General features: G+C 59.1%; 10 protein-coding genes across 10 annotated transcripts; 5 read left to right on the top strand and 5 right to left on the bottom strand.

Annotated features, from left to right (window-relative positions):
• Positions 1-381: 381 nt before the first annotated feature.
• On the bottom strand, positions 382-2523 carry BDZ90DRAFT_230443 (hypothetical protein). The gene has a single exon (XM_025505470.1). The coding sequence runs from the start codon at positions 2068-2070 to the stop codon at positions 457-459; it is 1614 nt and encodes a 537-aa protein (XP_025364193.1). The 5' UTR covers positions 2071-2523; the 3' UTR covers positions 382-456.
• BDZ90DRAFT_230442 (DUF1630-domain-containing protein) lies at positions 2284-5593 on the top strand. The gene has a single exon (XM_025505469.1). The coding sequence runs from the start codon at positions 2644-2646 to the stop codon at positions 5419-5421; it is 2778 nt and encodes a 925-aa protein (XP_025364192.1). The 5' UTR covers positions 2284-2643; the 3' UTR covers positions 5422-5593.
• Positions 5594-5657: 64 nt separating this feature from the next.
• Positions 5658-6315, bottom strand: BDZ90DRAFT_230441 (hypothetical protein). Its single transcript, XM_025505468.1, has 2 exons — positions 5872-6315; positions 5658-5792 (listed from the first exon to the last, which is right to left on the bottom strand). Exons 1-2 carry the CDS (start codon positions 6291-6293, stop codon positions 5702-5704), a joined length of 513 nt encoding a protein of 170 aa, XP_025364191.1. The 5' UTR covers positions 6294-6315; the 3' UTR covers positions 5658-5701.
• Positions 6316-7260: 945 nt separating this feature from the next.
• Positions 7261-9527, top strand: BDZ90DRAFT_114017 (hypothetical protein). The gene has a single exon (XM_025503244.1). It carries the CDS (start codon positions 7321-7323, stop codon positions 9217-9219), a length of 1899 nt encoding a protein of 632 aa, XP_025364190.1. The 5' UTR covers positions 7261-7320; the 3' UTR covers positions 9220-9527.
• Positions 9528-10560: 1033 nt separating this feature from the next.
• Positions 10561-13024, top strand: BDZ90DRAFT_113966 (MFS general substrate transporter). Its single transcript, XM_025503243.1, has 5 exons — positions 10561-11133; positions 11215-11292; positions 11367-12052; positions 12136-12466; positions 12548-13024. Exons 1-5 carry the CDS (start codon positions 10792-10794, stop codon positions 12884-12886), a joined length of 1776 nt encoding a protein of 591 aa, XP_025364189.1. The 5' UTR covers positions 10561-10791; the 3' UTR covers positions 12887-13024.
• Positions 13025-13032: 8 nt separating this feature from the next.
• BDZ90DRAFT_230438 (hypothetical protein) lies at positions 13033-15777 on the bottom strand. Its single transcript, XM_025505467.1, has 2 exons — positions 14374-15777; positions 13033-14298 (listed from the first exon to the last, which is right to left on the bottom strand). The coding sequence occupies exons 1-2, from the start codon at positions 15410-15412 to the stop codon at positions 13163-13165; spliced, it is 2175 nt and encodes a 724-aa protein (XP_025364188.1). The 5' UTR covers positions 15413-15777; the 3' UTR covers positions 13033-13162.
• Positions 15778-16352: 575 nt separating this feature from the next.
• Positions 16353-17007, bottom strand: BDZ90DRAFT_113950 (hypothetical protein). Its single transcript, XM_025503242.1, has one exon. The coding sequence runs from the start codon at positions 16773-16775 to the stop codon at positions 16443-16445; it is 333 nt and encodes a 110-aa protein (XP_025364187.1). The 5' UTR covers positions 16776-17007; the 3' UTR covers positions 16353-16442.
• BDZ90DRAFT_258486 (hypothetical protein) lies at positions 16818-17890 on the top strand (the record flags this gene model as incomplete). The annotated part of the gene is made up of 3 exons (XM_025508077.1): positions 16818-16940; positions 17015-17224; positions 17315-17890. The coding sequence occupies 3 exons, from the start codon at positions 16818-16820 to the stop codon at positions 17888-17890; spliced, it is 909 nt and encodes a 302-aa protein (XP_025364186.1).
• On the bottom strand, positions 17784-19683 carry BDZ90DRAFT_230436 (DAGAT-domain-containing protein). The gene is made up of 6 exons (XM_025505466.1): positions 19436-19683; positions 19256-19360; positions 19051-19189; positions 18961-18975; positions 18500-18885; positions 17784-18420 (listed from the first exon to the last, which is right to left on the bottom strand). Exons 1-6 carry the CDS (start codon positions 19639-19641, stop codon positions 18081-18083), a joined length of 1191 nt encoding a protein of 396 aa, XP_025364185.1. The 5' UTR covers positions 19642-19683; the 3' UTR covers positions 17784-18080.
• Positions 19684-19892: 209 nt separating this feature from the next.
• Positions 19893-22895, top strand: BDZ90DRAFT_230435 (hypothetical protein). Its single transcript, XM_025505465.1, has 2 exons — positions 19893-20301; positions 20527-22895. The coding sequence occupies exons 1-2, from the start codon at positions 19948-19950 to the stop codon at positions 22630-22632; spliced, it is 2460 nt and encodes an 819-aa protein (XP_025364184.1). The 5' UTR covers positions 19893-19947; the 3' UTR covers positions 22633-22895.
• Positions 22896-22930: the final 35 nt, after the last annotated feature.

Raw genomic sequence — 22930 nt, 5'->3', positions numbered from 1 at the left:
GACGAGGACGATGATGCTGATGTATGCTGCGACGCTCTGCGAGGCGGTGAGATGGATCTCTGCCTCTTTGCCTTGAGCGCCTTCTCCGAGTGATCAAAGGGGCACTCAGTCCTGCGCGAAGTGCACAACCCTTGTTGATCGTCGGGACAAGGAACGTCGCTCAGCAGGCCTAAAGGCCGAAACATGTCGCGTTGAGAGGGAAGGGAAGGAAAGGAGTGCAAGTAAGTGTCAGACGATCGCTTGGTTGGCCCGGCTGAGTGAAATTGGTGGGCGGATGGCGGATGGCGGACTGAAGCGACAAAGAGGGAGCGGACGGGCCATCGAGGCGCATTGCCAATGACCTGTCAAGAGCTCACGAGACGAAGCTCACAGCTTGATGCCGTCCGTCTTCTCAGTAAAAGTACATTGCAAGTGGTGTGTGTATGTATCGACGAGTGTATGCGCCCAGATCCATCCCTAGTATCGCCTCCTGTTGTTCCTCCTTTCCCTCGAGGCCAAAGCCCTCTGCTTCTTGGCCTCGGCCTCGTCCTGCTTACGCCTCAACTCCCTACGCATCGAGGCCAAGCTCATTTCGTTGTCCGGCGACGAACCCCTGTTGCCGGACGAAGCATTGTCCTCCTCGAAAAGACTACCACCCTTGACGGCCTTGCCACCCGCCGGACCCTCCGGCTTGAACCACTTCTCGTACGCATTCTCTTGCTTGCTGAGCGGCGTACCAGCCTTGAGTCCAGGGGAGGCAAGGTACTGCTCCTGCTGGCCATTGACGGGCTGCTGGCTCTGATAGCCGGCAGAGACGGCCTCGGCAAAGGTCATCCTCCTCCTGTCCCTCGTGCTTGAAGTGGTGGGGACTGCAGCGGCCATCTTCTTCTTGTCCGGCAGATCGTAATAGCGACGCAAGGCCGGGATCTGAAGTAGGGCAAGCTGCAGCAGACTGGACGCCGCACTGGTCATCCAGTAGACAAAGACTGCCGCTGGCAAGCTCTTGACGAAGAAGGGCAATACAACGAAGACACCACGCATGATCCATCGCGTGTACTTCTGCGGTCCATCCTTGGCCGTCGCCGCCGCCCCCATTTCTGCTCCCGTCTCCATAACGGCCAGCGTAAAGACCGACGACATGATAGGCAGAGTCCAGCCCGTAGGGTCAGCCATGGTCAAGTCCGGGAACCAGAAGAGCCCGCCCGCCTTCATAGTGTCGAGGTTCTGCTCGGCCAAGGCGCGAAGAGCAAAAAAGAAGCTGGCGAAGATTGGCATCTGGACGGCGGGCAGCTTGAAGGCAGCAAAGGGGCGGAGATCGTTGTCCTTCATGAACTTTTGAGCCTTCATCTGTGACTCCTGCAGAGCAATGTTGTCTCGTCTCCTCGAAGCGTCTTGGACGTCAGCCATGTGCTCTTGAAGCTGCGGGTTGAAGTGCGCCAGGCGCATGGACTGGGCTTGACCTTTCGCGGCAAAAGGAAAGAGGAGGACACGCACCGACAGGGTGACACCAATGATAATGGCCCACCAGGGAGCGCCAGTAGTCTCGACGAGCCAGTCGAGGCCGTATTCTGTGATGCGGACGTTGGGCCACGACGAGAGGGTGACGTCGGAGAAGGATCTGACGACTTCCGGAGTGACAGCGTCAACGAGGTTGGAAGCAGCGTCTGCTGCGGAGGAGGCGGTTTCCTTTGCGGAGTCGACGGCCGAGGAGACGGCATTGCCTGCTTGAGCAGAGGTCGAAGACGCGGCTGAGGCGGCTGAATCAGCAGCTTCTTGGAGCTGATTTGACGATGAGGCGGCCGTGTCTTTGAGGTCATCAGTCGTCGATTGAGAGCCGGTATTGCTCGAGGAAAAGATGGCACGGCTCGGAGACGAAGAGGCGAAAGCGTATGCTGGCGAAGAGGAGAATTGACGGCTGGAAGTGATGCTAGGTGAGAAAGTGGAAGGATCAAAGGATCTTCTCGAGAGCGGCCTCATCATCGATGCTGCCATGAAGGGTGAATGCGACGCAGCAGCAGCGGCTCGTGACGGCCCAGCAGCCACAGCCGACACCCTCGCAAAGGGCCTTGCCCCCAGGCGAGCAAAGGACATGATGTCTATGAAGCGAAGTTGATGTGGGACGACGATGAGTAGAGGAGGAGAAGGAGGATCGTCATCGAGATCGCGAGCTGCAACTTTTCTTGACTTGACTGCCTGCCTGCCCGCCCGCCTGCCTGCCTGCCCGCTTGCCCGCCTCCCGGCCTCAGTGTGTGTCGCTTCCTTCCTTTCCTCCCCGCGCGGCTTGGAACGCTCAATCCATTCTTGTTGCCGGCTTCGCTTGGGCCTCCCCTCGACCTTGGGAGCCGGCCTGACTGCCTTTCCATCGTCTCGTCAACTCGTCTTCTCGGCCAAACCTGGCAGCTCAGAGAGAAGTCGGGATCCCTCACTCCTGACCGCTATAGTCGTCAGCCAAGCCGACGACACTTCTTCGCCTTTTATCCATCACCCTCTCAACGCCGCCGCGTCGTCGCAACCGTGCTACGAATTGCTCTCCAACACAGGCGGTAAAGAAGAGAGTGTGCGAGGCCTCTCCAAAACTCCGCCCAGGACAAGGACTCGAGTCGACGACGGACGACGGACGACGGACGGACGCACGGCTACTCGGATTCGCGACTACAGTTAGCCATGCCTCTTGCCTCTATTCTTCCAGATTCAGCGTCGGCGGCAACGAGCAAAGATCAGGGCCCATCGCCGCCATCATCATCGCAGCAAAAACTGAGCAGCAGCAGCAGTCATAGCAGCAGCGGCAGCCAAGGGAGGGGCGGAGCCAACGGAGATCTCAGCCTCTCGCAGCTCCACCTCTCGTCCTCGCCGCCCAACAGTGACTCGCAGCTGAGCAGCCACATCAACGACCATCAGCAACCACACGGCAGAAGAGCGGCTTCAGGCTCCTCGTCGTCAGCTACTTCGGCCTCTTCCAGGCCCGCGCCGTTCACAGCTAATAGTAGGGACAGTCTCAATACGGCCGCCTACTTCTCTGCGGAGGAAGACATTGCGGACGAGAGAGTCCTTGAGAGTGTCGATCATTCGACGACTTCAGAGACGCCCGCTACTTCTACATCGCACTCTCAAGAGGGTGCGTCGTCCCCACCATCAGCAGCAGCAGCAGCGAAAAAGAAGAAGCGCAGAAAGTCGGGCAAATCGCGACAGAAGGACATCCCACCGCCCCCAACTGTCAGCCCGCGAAGAACGTCCCTTGGCAAGGCATCCCTTCTGCACCAAGCTTCGCGCAGCGCCGCCAACGAAGAAGCGTCGTCATTCAAAGCTGCAGCAGCAGGAGGAGATCTGTCGGAGCACTCGTCAACGTTTGGTTCTGCGGGATTGGCCATCGGAGCACCCTTAGCTGCGGCAGCAGGAGCCTCGTCTGTCCAGACTTTGCCGAGGAAGACGAGCGTATCGAGCTCAGGGAGACGCACGCCCACAGGGCTGGGCCTTCCGATGAGCAACCACAATGATGTGGCGCCAACGCTGAGCCAAGAAGTTGTCGAGAAGCGTCTGCTGCAGCGATGGATCCTGTCGATCGGCGTCGTCAACTTCGACCTGGAGAAGGGTCCCGACCTCGAGACGCTCTCCCCGCCTCTCGACATCAGCAGAGAGGAGCGAGACAACATCGCATTCTCGTCATTTCCCGACACGTCCATCTTTGATGTGGGAGACACGACGTTCAGCTTCAGAGCAAGAGAGGTGCCACTCGATGCGTCCGTCTCTTCGCCGCCTCACTTCGCGACGCTACATCCACCGCGTTTAGCATCTGCTGTAAACGATTGCCGTGGACGAGAAGCATCAGAGCCAGGTGGACTCCTTTCCTCTCAAGGAGGAGCAGCATCCAACAGCTCGTCAGCATCATCCATCATCCCACCGCACGATCAGCAACAGACAGCAAGCAAGAGCATCCAGCGCTCAGCCAGCGTGAGTGACTTTGGGAGCACCAGCGCTAGCACCGTAGCCCCCGCAACACCGCAAGCAAGCAGCGCGCGAGGAGTTGCAGCTCCTGCAAGCAGCACCAAGATTTCGAACAGCTCCTCCTCGTCCTACATCTACGGCTACGTGTTTTTTCGACAGAAACGCGATCCTGCAATTCGAAGAGGGTACTTCCAGAAGTCCCTCGTCATCCTCTCGCACCTGCCCTATGTGGCCCTCTTTACCGACATCGTGACCAAGCTCGGCCCGCTCTACTTTGAGCACGGAGACCCAATACTCGAGGCCTTCAGCGGTGCGGTGACCAAGTGGCCCAATCCCGCGCCTGGAGCTACGCTGCCTCTGCCACTGTTTGGGGCGCAGCTTTGGGTTGCGTTACCGCTGGGTAGGCAGGGACAAAGTGCAGCAAGTGATGCGAGCCAGCCAGGATTGTCGAGCAGCGCTTCGTCTGCTTCGCTACGGGAGCGAGCTGCGACGCCTACCTTGCCAAGGTCAGCGACTACCACCGCTGCCAGTAGCAGTGGCGGCAGCAACAGCAGCAATGCCGGCGGCGAGCCCGGATCAAGCGAAGAGTCACCAATTTTGGCCTCCATCCCCTCCACCCCGCTCATCTCCGTCTTCAAAGAAGCCCTCGCCGACCTCTGGCTCATATGGGAATGTGTCCTCCTCGCCGAGCCCATCCTCGTCATAGGCCCTTCCCCACAGATCTGCAGCGAGGCAGTCTGGCATCTCTTGGACATCTGTCGCCCTATCCCTCATGCGGGGGATTTCAGGCCCTTCTTCACTATCCACGACTATGACTTCAAGAATCTGGCGACGCGCAAGCAACCACCTGCGGGCACGATCATTGGATGCACGAACCCTTTCCTTGCGCAGGCGTGTGCGCATTGGCCTCACGTCTTGAGAGTGGGAAAGGCGGCTGTCAAGCTAGGCACGGCGGGCAAGTACGGGAAGGCGGGCGATGTCAAGCCTCCCATGGGCGGAGGCGTCGCGGGAGGCACGGGCGCAGGAGGTGGGGGGCCGCAGCATTTGCCCGGCTTCGAGACGAAGAAGAAGCGGAGGGTCAGCAAGGACAGGCCAATGCTTAAGCGGGTTCTCGAGTTGGTCGACAAGGAGGACAACCCGCAGCTCGCTAATACGGTGCTGCGTCGCTATCTTGCAGACATCACGGAGCGCTTCCTCGCCCCGCTGAATCGGTACGTCTCGTCCCTCATCCCGGCAACTCAGCGTCCGGTGGACCGATCGCAAATCAAGCCCTTCAACACGGACGATTTCCTTGCGTCTCTGAAGGCTCATGGTACGCCACTTTTGCTGAGGAGCAGGTCGCTGCCCACGGGAGCAGGGGTGAGGCAAGGGCTTTACCTGGACTTCTTGAGGAGCCCCAACTTTAGCTACTACTTGACGGAGAGGATCACCTACTTTTGTACTTTGAATCCTGTTCCGTCGAGTAGGAAGACGAGATTTGAGGAGGGAGGACGAGGCTAGAGGACTAAGAATGGGCAGCCATGGCGCTGTGGGTACAACAACACCTTTCGATGGCAACCTCGTTCGATTGGACTCCTCTCGAGATGCTACGTTTCACCTCTCCTCCGCGAATCTTTCCCTCCTCCTTCATCTACTCGTGTCCCGTCTAATTCAAATTGATACCATCGAGCGCGCGTGCAAGTGTGCGAACGGTCGACGATCGCTCCAGTTGCTATCATCACACTTCGGCTGATACGCAGGGATATTGGGTTGATTGCATTCTCTCTACGACGCGGCACGGCTACTTCATCTCTCCCTCGGGCACGTTCTCCTCTGCCATGTTGAAGTAAGTCCACTGTCCAGGCGCCGGAGCGTGCTCCAGAGGCTCGTGTCTTCGTGGGTTGGAAGGGAGGGAAGAGGTCAGCGTGTGGCGCCACAATAATGAAGCTTGTTTTGGGATTGCCAACTCACGCCTGCCACTCGAGCATCTTGGCCACCAGCTTCTGCTCATGCTCCGCCTGACTCAGCACCTCCTCTACCAATCCCTGGTCCACCTTGTCCTCGAACTTGGCAATTGCCTCCTCGTTATCCGCGTTTCTGCCTTGTGCCTTCTCCTGGTCCTTGATCTGCTTGATCACCGCCAGACGATACTCTGTTACAGCAGATGTGGCATTGCGATAGACGGACTCTTGCGGGAGGGTGTTGAGGAGGGAGAGGGTGGAATCGTACACCTTCTCCAATGCAGCGAGCGGGGCCGGGTGGACGGGTACGCCCGTAATGTGCGTGGAAGCGCGAGTACGAGCAGCTGAAGCTAGGTTAGTTGAGGCGGAAGCTGTGCTGCGTCCTACTTGGACTGAAGAAGAGGCCGCTCGGCGGACGATGGAGCCGAACATGATTGGCGAAGGGGCGGTGAGGGGTTGGTCGGTAGTGAGGTGGGGAAGCAACGTCGCTCATCGTAGGCTGCGATTGGTCACCCACTAGAAGAGTCGGAGCGGAGGGCTAATCATCCCCTTTGCTCACGTGGCGAGCTCGTCGTGTCTCACCGTCTCTGTCCGCGAGCTCAAACGACGGGAGTGGGTCGATGGGCGGCGGACGAGCGCATCGACGGAGCAGAGTGTCGAGTGTCGAGCGTGGAGATGAGAGCGGAGCGACGGCCGACTGACTGAGTTGATGCGCCCGAGAGAGCATGAGAGAGGGACGAGCCCTTTCATTCTCACTTCATCCTCACCACCATCAGCGCCAGATCCCAGACTAGCTAGCACCGATATAGCTCTTCTATCACTCTCATACGGACTCCTCGCTGCTACCACCGCCCGCGACGATGGAGATGGCAGCGTCTCCTGGCTCATCGCGAGCCCCGCACCAGCTTCAACCTCACCATCATCCTCATCACGCAGCTGGCTCGGCCAGTCTGCCACCACCTCCTCAGCATGCCCACGCAGCAGCAGCAGGGCCGCATCCCTACGACATGTACCCAACATCATCATCTCCACCGCGGGCAGGTGGTGGGCCACTACCTCAGCAGCAGCAGCCGCGCCAGGGCTCATCGCAACCTCAGCCTCATCCTTCTCCTGCCTCGGCCAAACAATATGAACGAGAACGCGAGCGTGAACGCGCCCATGCGCACGCGTATCCGCAGCAGCATGCCCCCAATGGCGGCGGATACTACCAGTCCCCTCAGCATGGCGCACCACCGCCGCCGCCTAGTCATCATGCCGGCGCTGTGCCGCGCTCTCCACCTGTGGGTCATCAGCAGGCTGCCTTGGGGTCCGGATATCCAGCTAGTGGGCCTAGCAGGCATGGTGAGTGCGACGTGGCGCAATCAGTAGCGTACAGAGATCTTAACCCTGACACTATTAACTTCACTCTCTAGCGTATCCAGCCGACGCCTATGGCCCGGCCCCACCTCATCCAGCCGCAATGGGTCAACAGCTGCCTCCGCCGCCGCAGGGCTACCCACATCACCTCCCTCCACCGCATCACATGGGATACTACGAGGGTGAAATGATGGACATCGACGCCCACTATGCTCACCAACAGCAGCAACACGCGGCTGCTGCGGCTGCTGCTGCCGGGTATCCACCTCACCCCCCACCTCCAGGGATGCCTTACCCCATCCCGCCTGCCGCTGCAGGCCATCCACAAATGTACGGCGCCGAGCCTCACCAGCAGCCGATGATGTCCGCAGCCCCTGCCGCTGCTCCTTCAGCAGCTGCCGCTCCCAAGCCACCCAAGACCAAGACGAAGAGCACGACAAAGAAGGACGGCACAGCCAAGGGCAAAGAGAAGGCCGGGCGTGCCAAGGCAGCTACCGCCGAGAAGGCTCAAGCTGCCAAAGCGGAAGCAGCCGCTCAGGCCAAAGAGGCGGCAGCTGCTACGACGAGCGAGAGCAAGAAGGACAAGAAGCGGCGCGAAGTCATCGATCGTGTGCATCGTGTGCATTGGGATACTGTAGAGAACAGAGAGGAGTATGTACCAGCGACCCCGCATATATGCTGCCAAGGATCGAGTCCTCTGACGTCCCCCTCCGTCCCCTCACGCAGACTCTACGCCCATCTCCAGCATCGCTTCATCTCGGAACACACGACACTCCTCACCTCTCCTCTCCTCTCACGAGAGTACCAGCTTAACCTCTCCTACCTTACCCTCGCACGCGAAGCATCCCTCCGTAAAGTGGCTCTTCTTCACGCCCACCAAGTAGATGGTGCCCGCAAGGCCTACGAGGCGGAGCGCGCCAAGATTGAGGACGAGGCACGGCATGCACGCAAGGTGGTCCGGGATAGGCTGACGGCTGCAGTGGATGATAGGAGGAAGAAGTTGAAGGAGGAGAAAGAGGGAGCGGAAGGTGGACTAGACTCGTTGTTGGATGCCTCGACTAGACCGCACGCGACCCGCAAGTTGCGCAACAAACAGGCCGCAGCCGCAGCGGCTGGCGGGAACATCTCTTCTCGCCGGCTTGCCGCGCTCGCAGCCAGTGACTTTGAATCGGGCGACGAGTCCAGCGGCGGCGGACCAAACGGCAATGGCGCTGGTGTCTCAAGTCAAGGCAAGGACGGCGCCGGCGGATCAGGGAGCGGCAGCAAGCACAAGGATCGCAACGGTCATGCCAACGGCAGCGGCGAGGGGTCCACGCTCCTCTCCTCTGGCTTGGGCTACCTAGTAGGCAACAAAGGCATGGAAGGCACCGCTCCGACGCTCGGTCTTGGCGGGCTACCCGACCTCGCCCTCATCGAATCGAGCTTGCGTGCCTTTGACGACGGGAGCTCCAAGAAAGCCACGACGGCGAATGGGAAGCGCAAGGGTCCAAAGGGGAAGAAGCGTCGTGCAGCTGCAGCACCGCAGCTCACCGAGGAGGAAAGGCGCGCAGAAGAAGAAGAGGCAAGCTTGAGTAAGAGGGCGAGGAGGAAGTTGGAGCAAGACCGGCTCGCTTTCATCGCGTTGGCAGCCTCATCATTACCGCCAAGCTTGACGGGGGGAGGAGGGGCGGGCTCAAGTAGCTCGAGCTCCAACTTCGGCGCAGGAGCAGGTGGAGCAGGCTCAGGGGCGAACGGTGCTGCCTCCTCCTCCGCAGCGGGCGCAGCTACCTCCTCCGGCTCAGCCGGCCTTGCAACACTGCCCGGCGGACTGGGCGGATATGGTCCCGGCCGCACCGTACGATGGGAGCCTGGCCGTTCGGTATTCCAGTTGACGGGCGCAAAGGATTATGAGACGGAGAGTGATCTGATTCGTATACGGGGTGGCGTTGGGTCAGGAAAGAGGAGAAGAGGGGCTGCAGCGGCAGCAGCTGCAGCCGCCGCCGCGGCTTCGGTCGTGGCGTGAGGGGGTGAAGAGCGGAGAGTTCGATTGTACTACCTCATGGCCTGCCGCGTCGCAGGCAGTGTTCAATTAAGTCACAGAATGCTTCCCGTCGATGAATAGCTTGCAGGTCGTCGAGGCATGGTTGCTTGGGCTGATGGCGGCGGTAAGAGCGAGTCAGTGCAGGTTGAGAACGTAGCCGCGATCACGCTGCGGCAGACCGGCGCTCGCTATCGGCCAGGCACGGAATTGGAATCGCGGCTACAAGCTCATTGACCGACTGCTCGTGGCGGAGAAGCTGGTACCTGAGACGCCTAAGCCGCACTTGACCTCGCTGAGAGCGGCTCTCGCTCACGGCTGGCCATCGGTGGTCTGCTTCCTGCTTCCCTGTCCTCCGTCACTTCTCCAGGTCATCCACCGTCTCACCTCGGCCTCCTCGCCACGGTTCACACATCATTCAGCGATATCCTTCTGGCTACCAACGTAGGTTGGCCCGCTGCTTCCATCGTCACGATCACCTCCATGAGCGCCGCATCCACGCCTCGTCGTCACTTCCTTTCTGCCTTGCTCTGCTCGCTGTGACCTTCAGTCACGCGTCTTACGTGGCTGGCGACCTCGATGGAGCACTGGGAAGTAGGTGTCATAATCCACCCACTCGTCTTGGTCTTGCAGCCCGCCTTCTCGCTGTCATTGGCTCTGCCTGCCCTTCACTGGACCTCATATGGCAAGTTCTCACAATTGACAGAGCATTAGAGGGCAAAGGTGCCTCGCTGCCTCGATCGACACACTCCAGCTCTCTCTTCATCGGCCCACATATCAAAGGTATCGACTCGTAGACTCGTCGTAGCGTGGACGCGCTGGCTGCGACCAAACATAACAACCACGTGGCCGTTACTCGGCTGTCGTCATCTAATCTTTCGACAGCGGCTGCCGGCGAAATTAGCCAAGAATCAAGTGCCCGAGAGCCCAAGAAAAGACGCCGCATCTGTCCGTCTATCCGTCCGCCCTCTGCAGTGCATGAATTGTTTCCGGCTAGCTGTGCTGGTCATCGTGCTCTTCCTACTCAGCCTGGAACGGCGTGAAGCTCTCTGCAACAAGCAGGCCAAGGCACGCGCGGCCCAACCTTTGCATTGACCTCACGATTCTTCAGCCTCTCTGCGCCTACTCGTACCTCGCACCGGCTCATCGCTGCGTGTTGCTCTCGTTCAGCCTCGACCTTTGTCCTACACCTTGACATCGCCCTCGACCCTCTCGACTTAGAGCCGCCTGCTGCCGCTACTGCCGTCGCTCCTGCTCCTGCCCTTGATCGACCAAGCAGCAGCCCGGCCAAGCCGAGCAAGCCCCATCGAAGCAAGCAGCACGCACATCAATAGGGAACGGAACAGCCGGACCCTTGCCTAGTCTCCGGCGCAGACGACTTCCCTGTTCCTCTTTTTCTGCGCAGCCGATACCTCCTGACGGTCTCGCCCCTCAATACACACACTCAACCTTAGCCGGGACCCCGTGGAGCCTCCTTTTGTTTTCTTCTTCTACCCCATCGCTCCCTACCCCTTTCCCCCTCTCCCTCCCTTCTCTTCGACTCTCCCCACCGCCACCATGGTCCTCAAGCAAACGAGTATCCACACTTCCTTCTTCCCCTCGTCCAAGACGGCCACGCAGGACGCCACCACCGACCCTTCAGGCAATGTCGACGTGGCAGGCCCTGCCGCTGAAGGAGAGGAGACACCTCGCGACCCAAGTGCCGACGGCGTCAAGCGCAGCGGCAGCCTCAAGGGCGGCGAGCAGGGCAATGTCATCCTCGTCGACTGGGATGGACCGGATGACCCGCTCAACCCGCTCAACTGGTCAAGCGCCAAGAAGAGCACCATCACCTTCCTCCTCTCCATCATGTGTCTGTTCATCGGTCTGGCGACCGCGGGCTTCTCGAGCGGTCTCACCGTGAGTGCGGCTGCACCAGCGACCCGTCTCGTACCAGCCGCTTTACTGACTGTGATCTCAACACACTCTTCACGACTCTAGGACATGGTTGATGAGCTGAATTCGTCTGCCGAAGTCGGAAGAGTTGGATTCCTCGTCTTCAACGGCGCCTTTGCTTTCGTGAGTAGCGCGGTCCGGCCATGCTGTCGCTCTACTCGGACTGTGCTGACCTCAAAGCCAACTCTTGTCCGCAGGTCCCACTCATCCTCGGCCCTCTCTCCGAGTTCGTAGGAAGCCGCATCGTCTACCTCGTATCACTCTTCTTCTTTGTCATCTGGTTCATTGGCATCGCGCTGGCGCCCAACATCGCCTCAGTGCTCGTATTCCGCTTCCTGTCAGGATGCTCTGGAGCTGCAGGAGTTACCATCATCCCAGGCACACTCGCCAACATGTACCAGACAAAGGACAGGGCTATTCCCGTAGCTTGCTTCTCGCTTGTCGCCGTTCTGGGTACGGTCGCCGCCCCGCTCTACTGCGGATTCATCGATGCGGCCCTCGGCTGGCGCTGGATCGAGTGGGTGCAACTCATTGCCAACGGAATCGTCTTCATCCTTCTCGTCATCTTCCTCCGTGAGAACCGTGGATCTGTCCTCCTCACCAACCGTGCCAAGAAGCTGCGCAAGGAGACGGGAGACGACAGATACCGCAGCGCTGCCGAGCTTGAGACGCCGAGCCTCAAGGCCCTCCTCTACGCGTCCACGGTCAAGGCGGCTGTTCTCCTGATCAAGGAGCCCGTTGTTCTGGTCTTCTCGCTCTGGTTGGCCTACTGCTGGGCGCTCATCTTTGCTTCGTTCAGCCTTATTCCGATCGTGTATGGCGAGGGAGGCTTCGGATGGAGCTCTGGCGTCGTCGGACTGTCCTACATCGGACCCATCATCGGGTGAGCTCTGCAGATGAGAGGGCGCGCTTGACGCGTTCAATGCTGACCTGATTCTCCCGCGCGCTCCTTCCGCAATTGCTCAGCTGCTTCATCGCCTTCGGCATGAGCTTCTACTGGAAGAAGCTCTACGATGATGCCCAGCGCAAGAACAACGGCGTCGCTGTCCCCGAGGCTCGCCTTTATGGTGGTGCCTTTGGTGGTGTCATTGCGCCCATTGGTCTGCTCATCGTCTCATTCACATCGTACAACTACCTCTTCTGGTTTGGCCCCCAGGTCGGTCTCTGCCTCCTTCTCATTGGTATCTACCAGATCTTCGAGTCGGTCCAGGCCTACTTGTCCGACGCCTACGGCTCCAATGCGGCCTCGGCTATCGCTGGACAGGGCTTTGTGCGAAATGCTCTCGCAGCCAGTTTCGTGAGTCGCGCCTCGCTTCCTCTATTTCCATCGATTTTTTTCCGCACTCACCTTCCTTCGCCTCTCGTCGCGCACACACAGCCGCTCTTCTCCACTCAGCTCTTCACCAACCTCCACGTATGGGGCGGTGGGCTCCTTCTCTCCTGCCTCCTCATCATCGCCATCCCTCTCCCATTCATCCTCATCCGCTACGGAGAGCAGATCCGCTCTCGCTCCCCATACGCTGCGGGCGAGACTGGCCTTGCCAACGTGCCTGGCGCAGAGCCTTCCGCTGAGACCGAAAAGAAGGGCAGCGAGAACGATATTGAGCGCGGGATGCCCGAGTCGGGCGCCCAGACCAGGGTACAGACGCCTGAGCCTGCTGTCGTCAAGGACGACGAGGCGAAGCCGGAGGGGCATGCGCAGGTCAGGACCGAGTGAGCGAAGAGAGATGTGTAGGAGGACATAGAGGAGATAGCAGAGGATAATTTGCTGCGGGCCGCTGCAACGGCATAGACAATAGACGGGTGCGCAGACGTTATGCGACCGCGCACCCATACCAGCATCACTCATCATAGACAATAGATCATTCCCATCATCTCTGTATTGCATGCTTGTGCTGGGCGCTATGATACATAAGAGCGTTGCGTGCGGTAGGAGATGCGGGTGGACGAAGTCTATGGTCTTGTCGGGAGGGAAGCACCATTCCTTCGCACGCTAGTACGCCGCCAGAGCAAAGGTCAAGAGCGCCAGGGCGCCAGCCATCCCCGCGGAGCCAGGCATCGTTCGTCCCGCCGCATTGCTTCCATTGCCCTCCCCATTCATTGCCGTCGTGCTACCATCTCCCCCAGTGTACGGCGCCGCCTGCTGCTCTGCCGTATTCTGCACCCACTGAGGCTTGCCCACAGGCGGTGAGTACGGGTTGGCAGGCGTCGAGTTATCTTCCACACCATCCCAGCAGTACGTTGTCATGCAGTCATTGCACTCCTGAGGTCTCGCGACGCCCGATCGCTCGAAGGAGCGTTGCAGCATTCCGCAGGCGAGACATTGCGACCAGGTGGCGTTGCTGCCGCCCAGGGTGGCGAGCTCTACACCGTTGTCGAGCATTGCCTGTGACTCTGCGGCTTCGTACTTGAGCTGGAAGGTCGAGAAGTTGGTGAGCGAGGTCCAAGGGTAGTTGGGGATGTAGGCGACGATTGGAGCTGGCTGGCCGTGCGCCGCCGTCTGTGCGTTGGTTGCATTGGAAGCGTCGCAGCCAAAGAAGACTGGGCGAGTGTTGAGGCCGCGGTTGACAAAGGTGGCTGGGGGAGGGAAGTAGGGAACAGCCGCTTCCTTGAAGAGATCGCCGTTTGATGTGGCTCGGAGATGCGACTGATACAGAGAGGAGCCGTTGGGCCAGGACGTGGCATCGGCGCTGGCGTCAAGAGCGAGAATGAAGTCGACCTGGCGTGCAGGCTGGAAGAGCGGTTGGAGAGGCACGTTGTTATTGTCCTCGCCACCGTCGACGAGACTGATGTATTGCGCCGAGGAGGTGCCATCATTCTGGCCGTTGTCGAAGCCCATGAAAGGATTAGGGACTTGGCTGATGTCGTTGTCCTGCGAGGCGACGGCGCCAGCGACCTTCAAGATGGCATCCTTGATGATTGACGAGCCGTCCGACTGGATCAAGCTCGTGAAGAGGCCGTTGAAAAGAGTCGAGGACGTGCCGACTGTCCACCCGAAGTTGTCGTAGCCTTCGACGCACTGCTCGATATTGCCATTGGTGATGTTGGAGCCCAGAACCTCGATGGGAACAAAGGCTTTCACGCGGTTCCAAGTCCCGAACTCGTAAGGCGTGAACTCGAAGATGGACCCTGGCGAGCAGAGGAGCAAAGAAAGAGGTCAGCACGTCTCACGAGATCATCCTCGTTACTGCTCCATGTACACACCATTCTGGTAGATGAGCACCTCGCCGGGTTCGCGCTGGTCAGCGATGACGATGGGGAAAGGGTAGGCTGCGTTCTTGAAGTTGGTCACATTGACAATGTCGCTCCACGTCGTCGCCTGTCCCTCATCGTTGTACATCGTCTGGTTCAGCAGGTGATAGGAAAGGGCGCGGCCCCAATAGTCGGTGATAGCGGTCGGGAAGTCCTCGTCGCGCTTGTCCTTGACGTCCGAGACAAGGTCGGCATAGAAGCTAATCGTGTCATCGCTCGGCAGGACGAGGTTATTCGTCAAGTCGAAGACTTGATCATTGAGCGCTTGCGTCGTCGGCCAGTCGTTGATGGCGAGGGCGCCTGTGAGCCATGACCCGCCAGAGAGACCGGAGAAGTAGTCTGCACGCTGCAAGATCCCGCCCGTACCTCGCTGGTTGGCCGTGTCATTGCGCGAATCCCAGCCCTGCACCACACCGGCGCCGTACAGCATAGCACGGTAGCCACCACCGCTGACGGCGATGCCTACACGGGGAAGATTGCTGATGGTATTGGTGTAGTTCTCGACGCCGCCCGGGATGCTATTGAGGTTGGGGCCAGGCGAGTTAGAGGAAAGCCAGCTACGCCAGCTCGACTGCATCGAGGTGCGGTGGCGCTGGATGTAGTCGGCTTCCTGGGCGTTGATCTCTTGCGACGTGGCGTTGCGCAGGTAGCCGATGCCGCCGCCAGTCTGATTGGTAGGTGCTGGAGGGCAGGAGGGGAGCTTGGTAGGTCCGTAGGAGCCATTGGGGTTGGATCGCTTGCGGGTGGCTGCGACGTGAAGCTCAAAGACGGCACGGGCATCCTCCTCGCTGAGTGAACCTTTGCCTCGCGCTACGAGCTCATCATTAACAGCTCTGGCATAAAGGAGACCCTCTAGTAATTCACGCTTATGTACGGGTTTAGATGCTGCAAGATCGCCTTGAGTCCAGGGCGAGGGAGCGGCTTGGACGGTGGTGAATGCTGCGAGGCAGGCTGCGAGAAGAAGGAACCAACATGAGGCAAAGCGTGCCATGCTGGGCGGCAATGATAGATGAGCAAGGTCGGATGGTGAGGAGGAGAAAGTGATGGCCTAGCTATGCGACTCTCTTATGTCGATCGGACCGAGACGAGGAGAGCGAGGAATGCGGTGTGCCCCTGCTCACACGAGGTTGCGGCTACGACATGCTGCATGGGTGGAGCATTTTTCTTGCCTGTGCCGTCGTTTCGGACGCAAAGAGCCGCCTGCAGTCCGCCCACTCGCCGGCGCGCTGGACCCTTGATGCCTACGTCCGATGCACCTGTGCCTGGCCGTCGTCAATCGCGCTCATCACCTTCGCTGGCCTCGCTCCTTGCCCTTGTGTGTGGCTGTGACTGCAATCAACTCAATCAGGCGAATCGCAGAAGGCGCCGGGGATGAAGATCCGATGAGAGTGCATGGCCGCGAAGATGTCAACGCGCAAGGCGATCGTCCTTGGCACCTTCGGACGTGAAGGCCGACGATGGCAGACCGAAAAGAGCGCTACATACAGTGCAGCGACTTGTTCTTCTTGCTTTGAGCAAATCATCATGTCCTATGTAAAGCCTCACAGCGAAAGAGCGGACGAGTAGCGCGGTGACTTTCCAGTCTTGGCTCAGTTGACCACGCAAAGGCATCGAGGGAGCAGCGAGCTCAAGGCAGTGTCGTAAGGGCGTGATGACAAGCGGTTGATGGGACTGGCTGAAGAGACTCGTAGGTGCACCGCAAGTGGCAGGCAAGAAGCAGGAAAGAGTCTCTCAGATGGCGTCTCAGCCCTTTGTGGAATGGAAGCCCTCGCGCATGCTTACTTGCCGCACAGGCGGACTCGTGTGGTAGCCTCGATATCTGACTTCCTTGTGCTCCTGCTGTGAAGTTCGCGAAATGGATCAAGCTGCGCTTGATGATACTGCGGCGATCCTGCCGGCCTATCGGCGGTACAGGACTGTGGAAGGAGGCACGAGATGAACCTGACCTGAGATTGTGTGGGTCTATTGAATGACCTTACGCGTATCAGAACACATGACCTCCTCGAACGAGTCTTGCACGGTTATGAGACTTCTCTCGATGAAGCGCTCAATCGGAGATTCTCCGTCACCATCTCATTATCGACGATCAGACCCTTTGCCCTGCTTCGTTCATCACCGGCGTAGCTAGCTGCAGTTGCTTCCTCTTTTCTTTCAACCGGCTCGGCGCTCTGGCTCCCCCACAGCTTTTTCGAGCTTCGCCGACCGAACCGGGCGGGCGGCCTTTCCTGTCTCTGTCCGAGGGCGGAGGCAGGTGCGTCGGCGCAGCTTGCGCAGAGCAACAGCCAACACACGCCAACACACGCCTTGACTTCCCTCTCATTCATCATCAACACAGCGGTGGGCAATCCTTCCATACAATGTCGTCGTCATCTTCCTCAACATCAGCAGCGCGGCGCATGGCGAGGAGACCGCCGCCCAACCTGACGGACAAGACTCTTGGCTGCTTCTCTCATGTCAAGCCCAGCCCGATGCTGGACCATCTCATTCGCTTCTTGTCCACCTGGAGTGGGACGGACAAGGTGCGTGCAAGCGCCCAATAATGGCGTAAGGTTGCCTTTGATCTGATCTCATCCTTACCCCTTTTGCTCGCCAGGCCCTCATGTTCACGCAATACTCGAGCAAGCTCATTATCCCCCTTCTTACTCTTCAACACGCTGTTCGACTGAGGCTCGCGGGCACAAAGGTGTACCACGCCTCCAATGGCGGGTCAGCCAACGCACGCCGCCTCGAAAAACTCTACAATCTCATCGGCGATGCGCGTGTCCTGTTCCGTATCTGGGGTATCCTGCCGATGATAAAATGGGTGCGTACGAGGGAGCAATATTTCTTTCATCGCCGCTTGACTGACCTCGCTGCTGCTGCTGCTCCTCCTCGCACGCCGTACTCTCAATAGATGATTGCATTGGAGCGCGATCCACCCCCTACCCGCCCGCTCCATACAATCGAGCGCATCCAAGGCTGGTCCATGCTAGCGTACTGCCCCATGGAGGCGGTGGCCTACCTTGCCTCGCATGGGATCTTGCCCGTCTCCACGGCAAACCAGAACCGCCTCTGGCTCTGGTCGTGCCGCTGCTGGGCCGTCTACGTTGGACTGCAGCTACTTCACCTCGTAGAGGACAATAGGTTGCTCAGACTGAGGGCAAGGGCGCTCGAGAGGAGCAGAGGTCACCCTGTCCCTGCGGCGGCTGTTCGTTCATCTGCCGCGGACGATGAGAAGAAGTCCTTCTCCGCTGCGTCCAAGGACGAGCTGAGCGAGGAGCAAGCTGTCACACGCAAGCTCTGGGATGATCTCGACGAGCGCAAGCAGGCCATATTGAGCGAGCTGTGGGTCAATTTGGGGTACCTGCCCCTCACGATTCACTGGTCGTGCCCGAGTGGCATCTTCAACTCGGACGTATGGGTCGGCATATTTGGTACGGTCGCGGCGGTCAGTGGCTTCAGGCCGGGATGGAAGGCGACTGCTGCGTGAGGGCGTGGCCAAGGCGAGGGGAGAAGAGGCGCGAGACATACACGACGACGGAGCTACCTACTATCCTGCGAACATACCTCGAGTTACGGCTGTTGCAATGCGCAGAGATTCACGCTGATCGCACCCCTTCTCACGCTGAAGAAACGTCCCGATTCGATTCCAGATGCGCCTGCCCCTGCTTGATGGTCCCTCAATCCACAATGGTCAATTCTTTTCTCCGATGCACAGCGTACGAATCCTTCCACGTATCCCAAATCTCGTTCAACTCGGCGATGTACTGCTTTTGCACCTCGTCGATATGCTCCTTGCTCGGGTTGGAATCTTGCCTTACGTGGATTGGGCGGCCGACGACGCTGACGATGGGATGTCGATAGGGTAGGAAGCCAAAGTTGTAGTTGAAGACGCCGCGACCATGGAAGAGGGGGAGAGTGAAGCCAAAGATTGCTTGGAAGCGCTTCTGTATCGAGTAGACGCGCGTGCCCTTTTCATTGGCCAACTGCTCGTAGATGTCATTCTCCCCGAAGGCAAAGCTACCAGGAGGGGCCAGAGAGAGGGTCAGCGACTACTGCCAGGCGCCAGGCTTGGGACAGCGCGCTCGCTCTCACTCACACCGGCACAAGATCCGCTCCTGCGCGAATGGCAATCTTGATGAATCCCAGCCTACGTTTCAGAACCAGGTCTGCCGTACCAGGATGAGCATTCAAGCTCTCCGCCGCTCCTCCTACTACGATGGTGATACTCGACCCTTTGCCCCGCCTCAGCGCTCTCTCACAGCTCCTCTTGCTGACGCTACAGATGCCCATGGCGAGCAGAATATCGCGGTAGATGGGCAGTTTGAAGTTGCTCGACAGGGTGAGTAATCTTGGAGTGATGCCGGGGAAGGTGTCCGAGAACTCGAGAGCCTCTGTCGCAAAGGTAGCTACCGCGCCCATGCCTATGATGCCGTGTGGGTGGTAGCCAAAGATGTACGGACGATCAGAGGGGAGGTCGGCAGTCTGCGGACGTGAGTTGGTGGAGCAAGAGGTCAGATTATAGCTAGGCAGACTGCGCATGCTCTCCCGCCCGCTCACCTTGATCATGCTGATCTGGAGGCGCGCACACAGTGAAGGAGGTCAGCATATATGCTGCGCGAATACGCCATATATCCCGGCCGGACTCACCGGAAAGTACTGAGCAAAGTACTTGAAGACCGAGAGGCGCCTGATGTACTCGACTCTCCTGCCGCCACTCTCGTGCGCATCGTCGAACCACATCCATATGAGGTAGACGGTAATGAGAGGCCATAGCGGTGGGATAGAGCTGCGAGGGAGGGAAGTTCAGCAGGGTCCGGTCTCGTCTCCAGGCTTTCGAATAAAGCACACTCACAGCAGGATGAAGAAGGTCGCGAGGGCAGAGGGCAGCAAGATCTCCCAAAAGAGGACCGAGGCCGTCTGAAGGCGTCGTTGACGGGGTACGGAGAGCGGTGCGAAGCTGGAAAGAGGGGATCAAGGGATGAAGTCAGCAATCGCTCAGATCCCTAGCCCGGAAAATCGCTCTCCGTCTCACCGCCACGACTGCTCCGGCAGCTTCTTGGACTTGTCATTGAGCGAGTCGACTGTAATCTCGCGTCCATGCTCATCCACGATGATGGCAGGCTGAGCGTGTCCATCTCCGATCGAGTCGGACGGCGACGATTGCCTCTCATCCTTGACAGTATCAGCATCTTCCTCAGGAGGCCTGTCGCGACTACCATCGACGTCGGCACGTGCCATTGTGAAGAGGCAGAGGAGGAGGAGGAGATGATGGCCGTCGTGGTGTGGAGCAGATGATTGAATGGCGACTCGAGGGCCTTTGCTCTACCCCGCCCTCGGCCTCGCTCACTGATCGTTGATCGACTCGACGCTCGAGCCAAGTGCGAGAACCCCGCGTGACGGCCATTGCCGCGGCGCGACTGGCTGAGCTGGAGAGGGCGTCAAGAGATTTTTGGCAGCGAGTGTGACCTGACCGTCGGCCTTCCTTTGCACCTGTTCATCCTATCGCCACTTACCGCTCTCTTCTTCGTCACGCGCCACGCCACGATGGCCGAGCCAGCCAGAGTCTACGCCCTTTCAGGCGCAGGCGCACCTGGTGACCAGGCATCGGCCAATTCTTCTTCCCTGCCTGACTTGCTACGAAGGCATGGCCGCTCGAATAAACGCATGAAGCGTCGCCCTTCGTCCAAGTCATCGGGTGCAATCAACGCCCAGCTTGATCGAATCGAGTTGATCCAAGACTACGAGTTCCCAGAGGCGAGCAACAAGATCAAGAGCACCCGAGATGGGTCTCACTTGGTGGCGACGGGCACGTATAAGCCGCATATACGCGTGTGGGAGCTCGATCAGCTCAGCCTGAAGTTTGAGAGGCACACGATATCAGAGAATATCGACTTCACTGTGAGTAGGTGCGCGCCAAAGCAAATTCCTTCGTTCTCGCCGGCTGCTACGATGAGCATCATCATTACAACCTTATCTACATTATCTGTAGGACAGCTTCATGCGGGGCTGTCTCGTTGAGGAAGCAAACAATCTGAGCACAAAGCGAAAGGGCGGAGGGCTCACAGCATGATCATCTTGCATTCCCATGCCTGCAATACTGACTCTGTCACTGCAACCCCACAGCTCCTCTCAGACGACTGGACCAAGCAGCTCCACCTGCAAACCGACCGCACACTCGAGCTGCATTCGCAAGGCGGCTTCCACCACCGCGTCAGGATACCCAAGTTCGGTCGAGCGCTGGGCTACCACTTCCCTTCAGCAGAAGCCGTCGTCGGCGCAGCAGGCAGCGAGGTGTATCGCCTCAACCTCGAGCAAGGCCGTTTCATGGCTCCATACCAGCTCGGAGACGGCTTGACGCAGGGAAAAGTGACGGGATGCAATGCTATTGACGTCAATCCGGCGCATGGACTTATGTCCTTTGGGCCCGAGGGTGCGGGGGTGGTCGAGTTGTGGGATCAGAGAGCGAGACGGAGAGCTGGCGCGCTCAATATTGCGACACCACTCATCATGGACGCGGCGTTATCGACGGCCCGCAGAGGGCTGACGGGATTGGTCCTGCCTGGTGAAGACGCCAACGAGATGGCCTTGACGGGGGCAATGAACAGCTTGAGCGTATCGGCATTGAGCTCAGCGGCGGACGGGCTCAATCTCGCCGTCGGCACATCGACGGGCCACGTCCTGCTCTACGACTTGCGCATGGATCAGCCCTACTCGACAAAAGATCAGGGATTCAGTCTGCCAATCAAGAGCCTCTCGTGGCCAGGCGATACGCCTTCGCAACACGCCTCATCTGAAGCAGAGGATACTGTTCTGTCAGCGGACGCGCGTGGCATCAAGATTTGGCCCAAGAACGATCCTACCTCAAATCTCGTATCCATCTCGCCCGAGTCCGGCTCAGACCTCAATGATGTCCACCACTTGCCGGGGTCTGGCTTGATATTCGCCGCCGTGGAAGCGACGCAACTCGCAGCGTGGTATGTACCCACCCTTGGGCCTGCGCCGCGCTGGTGCTCCTTCCTGGACCGCATTACAGACGAGATCGACGAGGAGCAGACTTCCGGCGGGAAGCGAGGCGTGTACGAAGACTTCAAGTTCGTCGACAAGGAAGAGCTCGAGCGTCTCGATATGGCCCATCTCATCGGCAGCGATGCGTTGCGTCCCTACCTCCACGGCTATTTCGTTGCGCTGCCCATTTACGAGCGTGCAAGGTTGCTGGCGAACCCAACGGCCTACTCCGATGCGCGCGAGAAAGCCATCAAGGCCAAGCTGGAGAAGAAGGCAGAGTCGCGTATCAGGAGCAGTGGCGCTAAACGTGCGCTGGAGGGACTCAATGTGCAGGTCAACAAGGGGCTCGCCGATCGTGCTGCCAAAGAGCAGGCCAGGGAAGAGGCCAAAGAGGCGGCGCAATTGCAGCGAGAACAGGGCGAGGCGGTGGTCGATGGGCAGGCCAGCGACAAGCCCAAGAAGGCAAGCAAAGCCTCCTTGCTGTCAGACGACCGTTTCAAGGAACTCTTCACCAACCCTGCTTTCGAAGTCGACGAGCGCAGTCGCGAGTTCCAGCTTCTCAACCCCAGCACAGCCGTCACTGGCAGCGGCTCTGGTTCGGCGGCTGCTCGCAAGCGTACGGCCGTGGAGGAGGAGGAAGACGAGAGCGACCGCGAGTCCCTCGATCCGGACCAGGAGGAAGCACGAGATCGGGAGGACGAAGAGAGCAGCGACGACGAGGGCGACTTGCAGCAGTTTGACCCTCGTAACCATGCGCCGGGCGTTCGTAGGTTCGAGCTGGAGAGGGATGCGAGAAGGGAGCAGAAGAAAGGAAGAGGGGCTCGACTCGTCGACGACGACGATGACGATGATGCTAGTGCGGGCGATAACGATGAAGATGGACGCGGCCGCAGGGACAAGCGCAAGCAAACCTTTGAGGGAAGGTTGCGCACTGCGAAGAAGGGCCGTAAGACTCGCTACGCCGGCGACGAGGACGACGATGAAGACGGCTTTTCGGGCGGCCAGTCGATGTCCTTTATTCCATCCGGCGACAAGGATGCGAGCCAGGATGCGTCTTCAGCGCCCAAGAAGGCCAAGAAGCGCGAAACGTTTGGCGCTGGTCTTTCAAAGGGCTCAGACGCGCACGACATCGAGTCGATGGCAGAGGCGGATCGCTTTGGCAGGAAGAAGAGGAGGGACGTCTCGAGAAGTGCGAGCAGAAATCAGATGCGACAGCGACAGTAGGCGGCAGCGTTACGGTGTACATTCCTTCCATCACCATCTTCGAGCATATTTTCTTTTCTGCAATTGTACCATTATCCAGAAGAAAGAAGGAGCCCTCTCATCGGCGTCAAGCTCCCCCCACAACCCCGCAAAAAGCCGCCAGGCCTTTGTGATGCCGGCGCGTCTTTCTGCTCTCACAGCCCAATTTCGCCCTCTCTCTCCAGCCATTCTGGCTCGCTCGCGGCGCGGCTTCATGCCGTTGACGAGGGCCGGCGGTCCGGCAATCTTGGAGTCCTGATTGAGTTGAGAGCGCGAGGGC

The sequence above is a fragment of the Jaminaea rosea genome (assembly GCF_003144245.1).
Source record: "Jaminaea rosea strain MCA 5214 unplaced genomic scaffold BDZ90scaffold_2, whole genome shotgun sequence".
Lineage (NCBI taxonomy): Eukaryota > Fungi > Basidiomycota > Exobasidiomycetes > Microstromatales > Jaminaea > Jaminaea rosea.
Note: the sequence above shows the minus strand (reverse complement) of the source record. Positions and strands in the feature narration are given on the sequence as shown.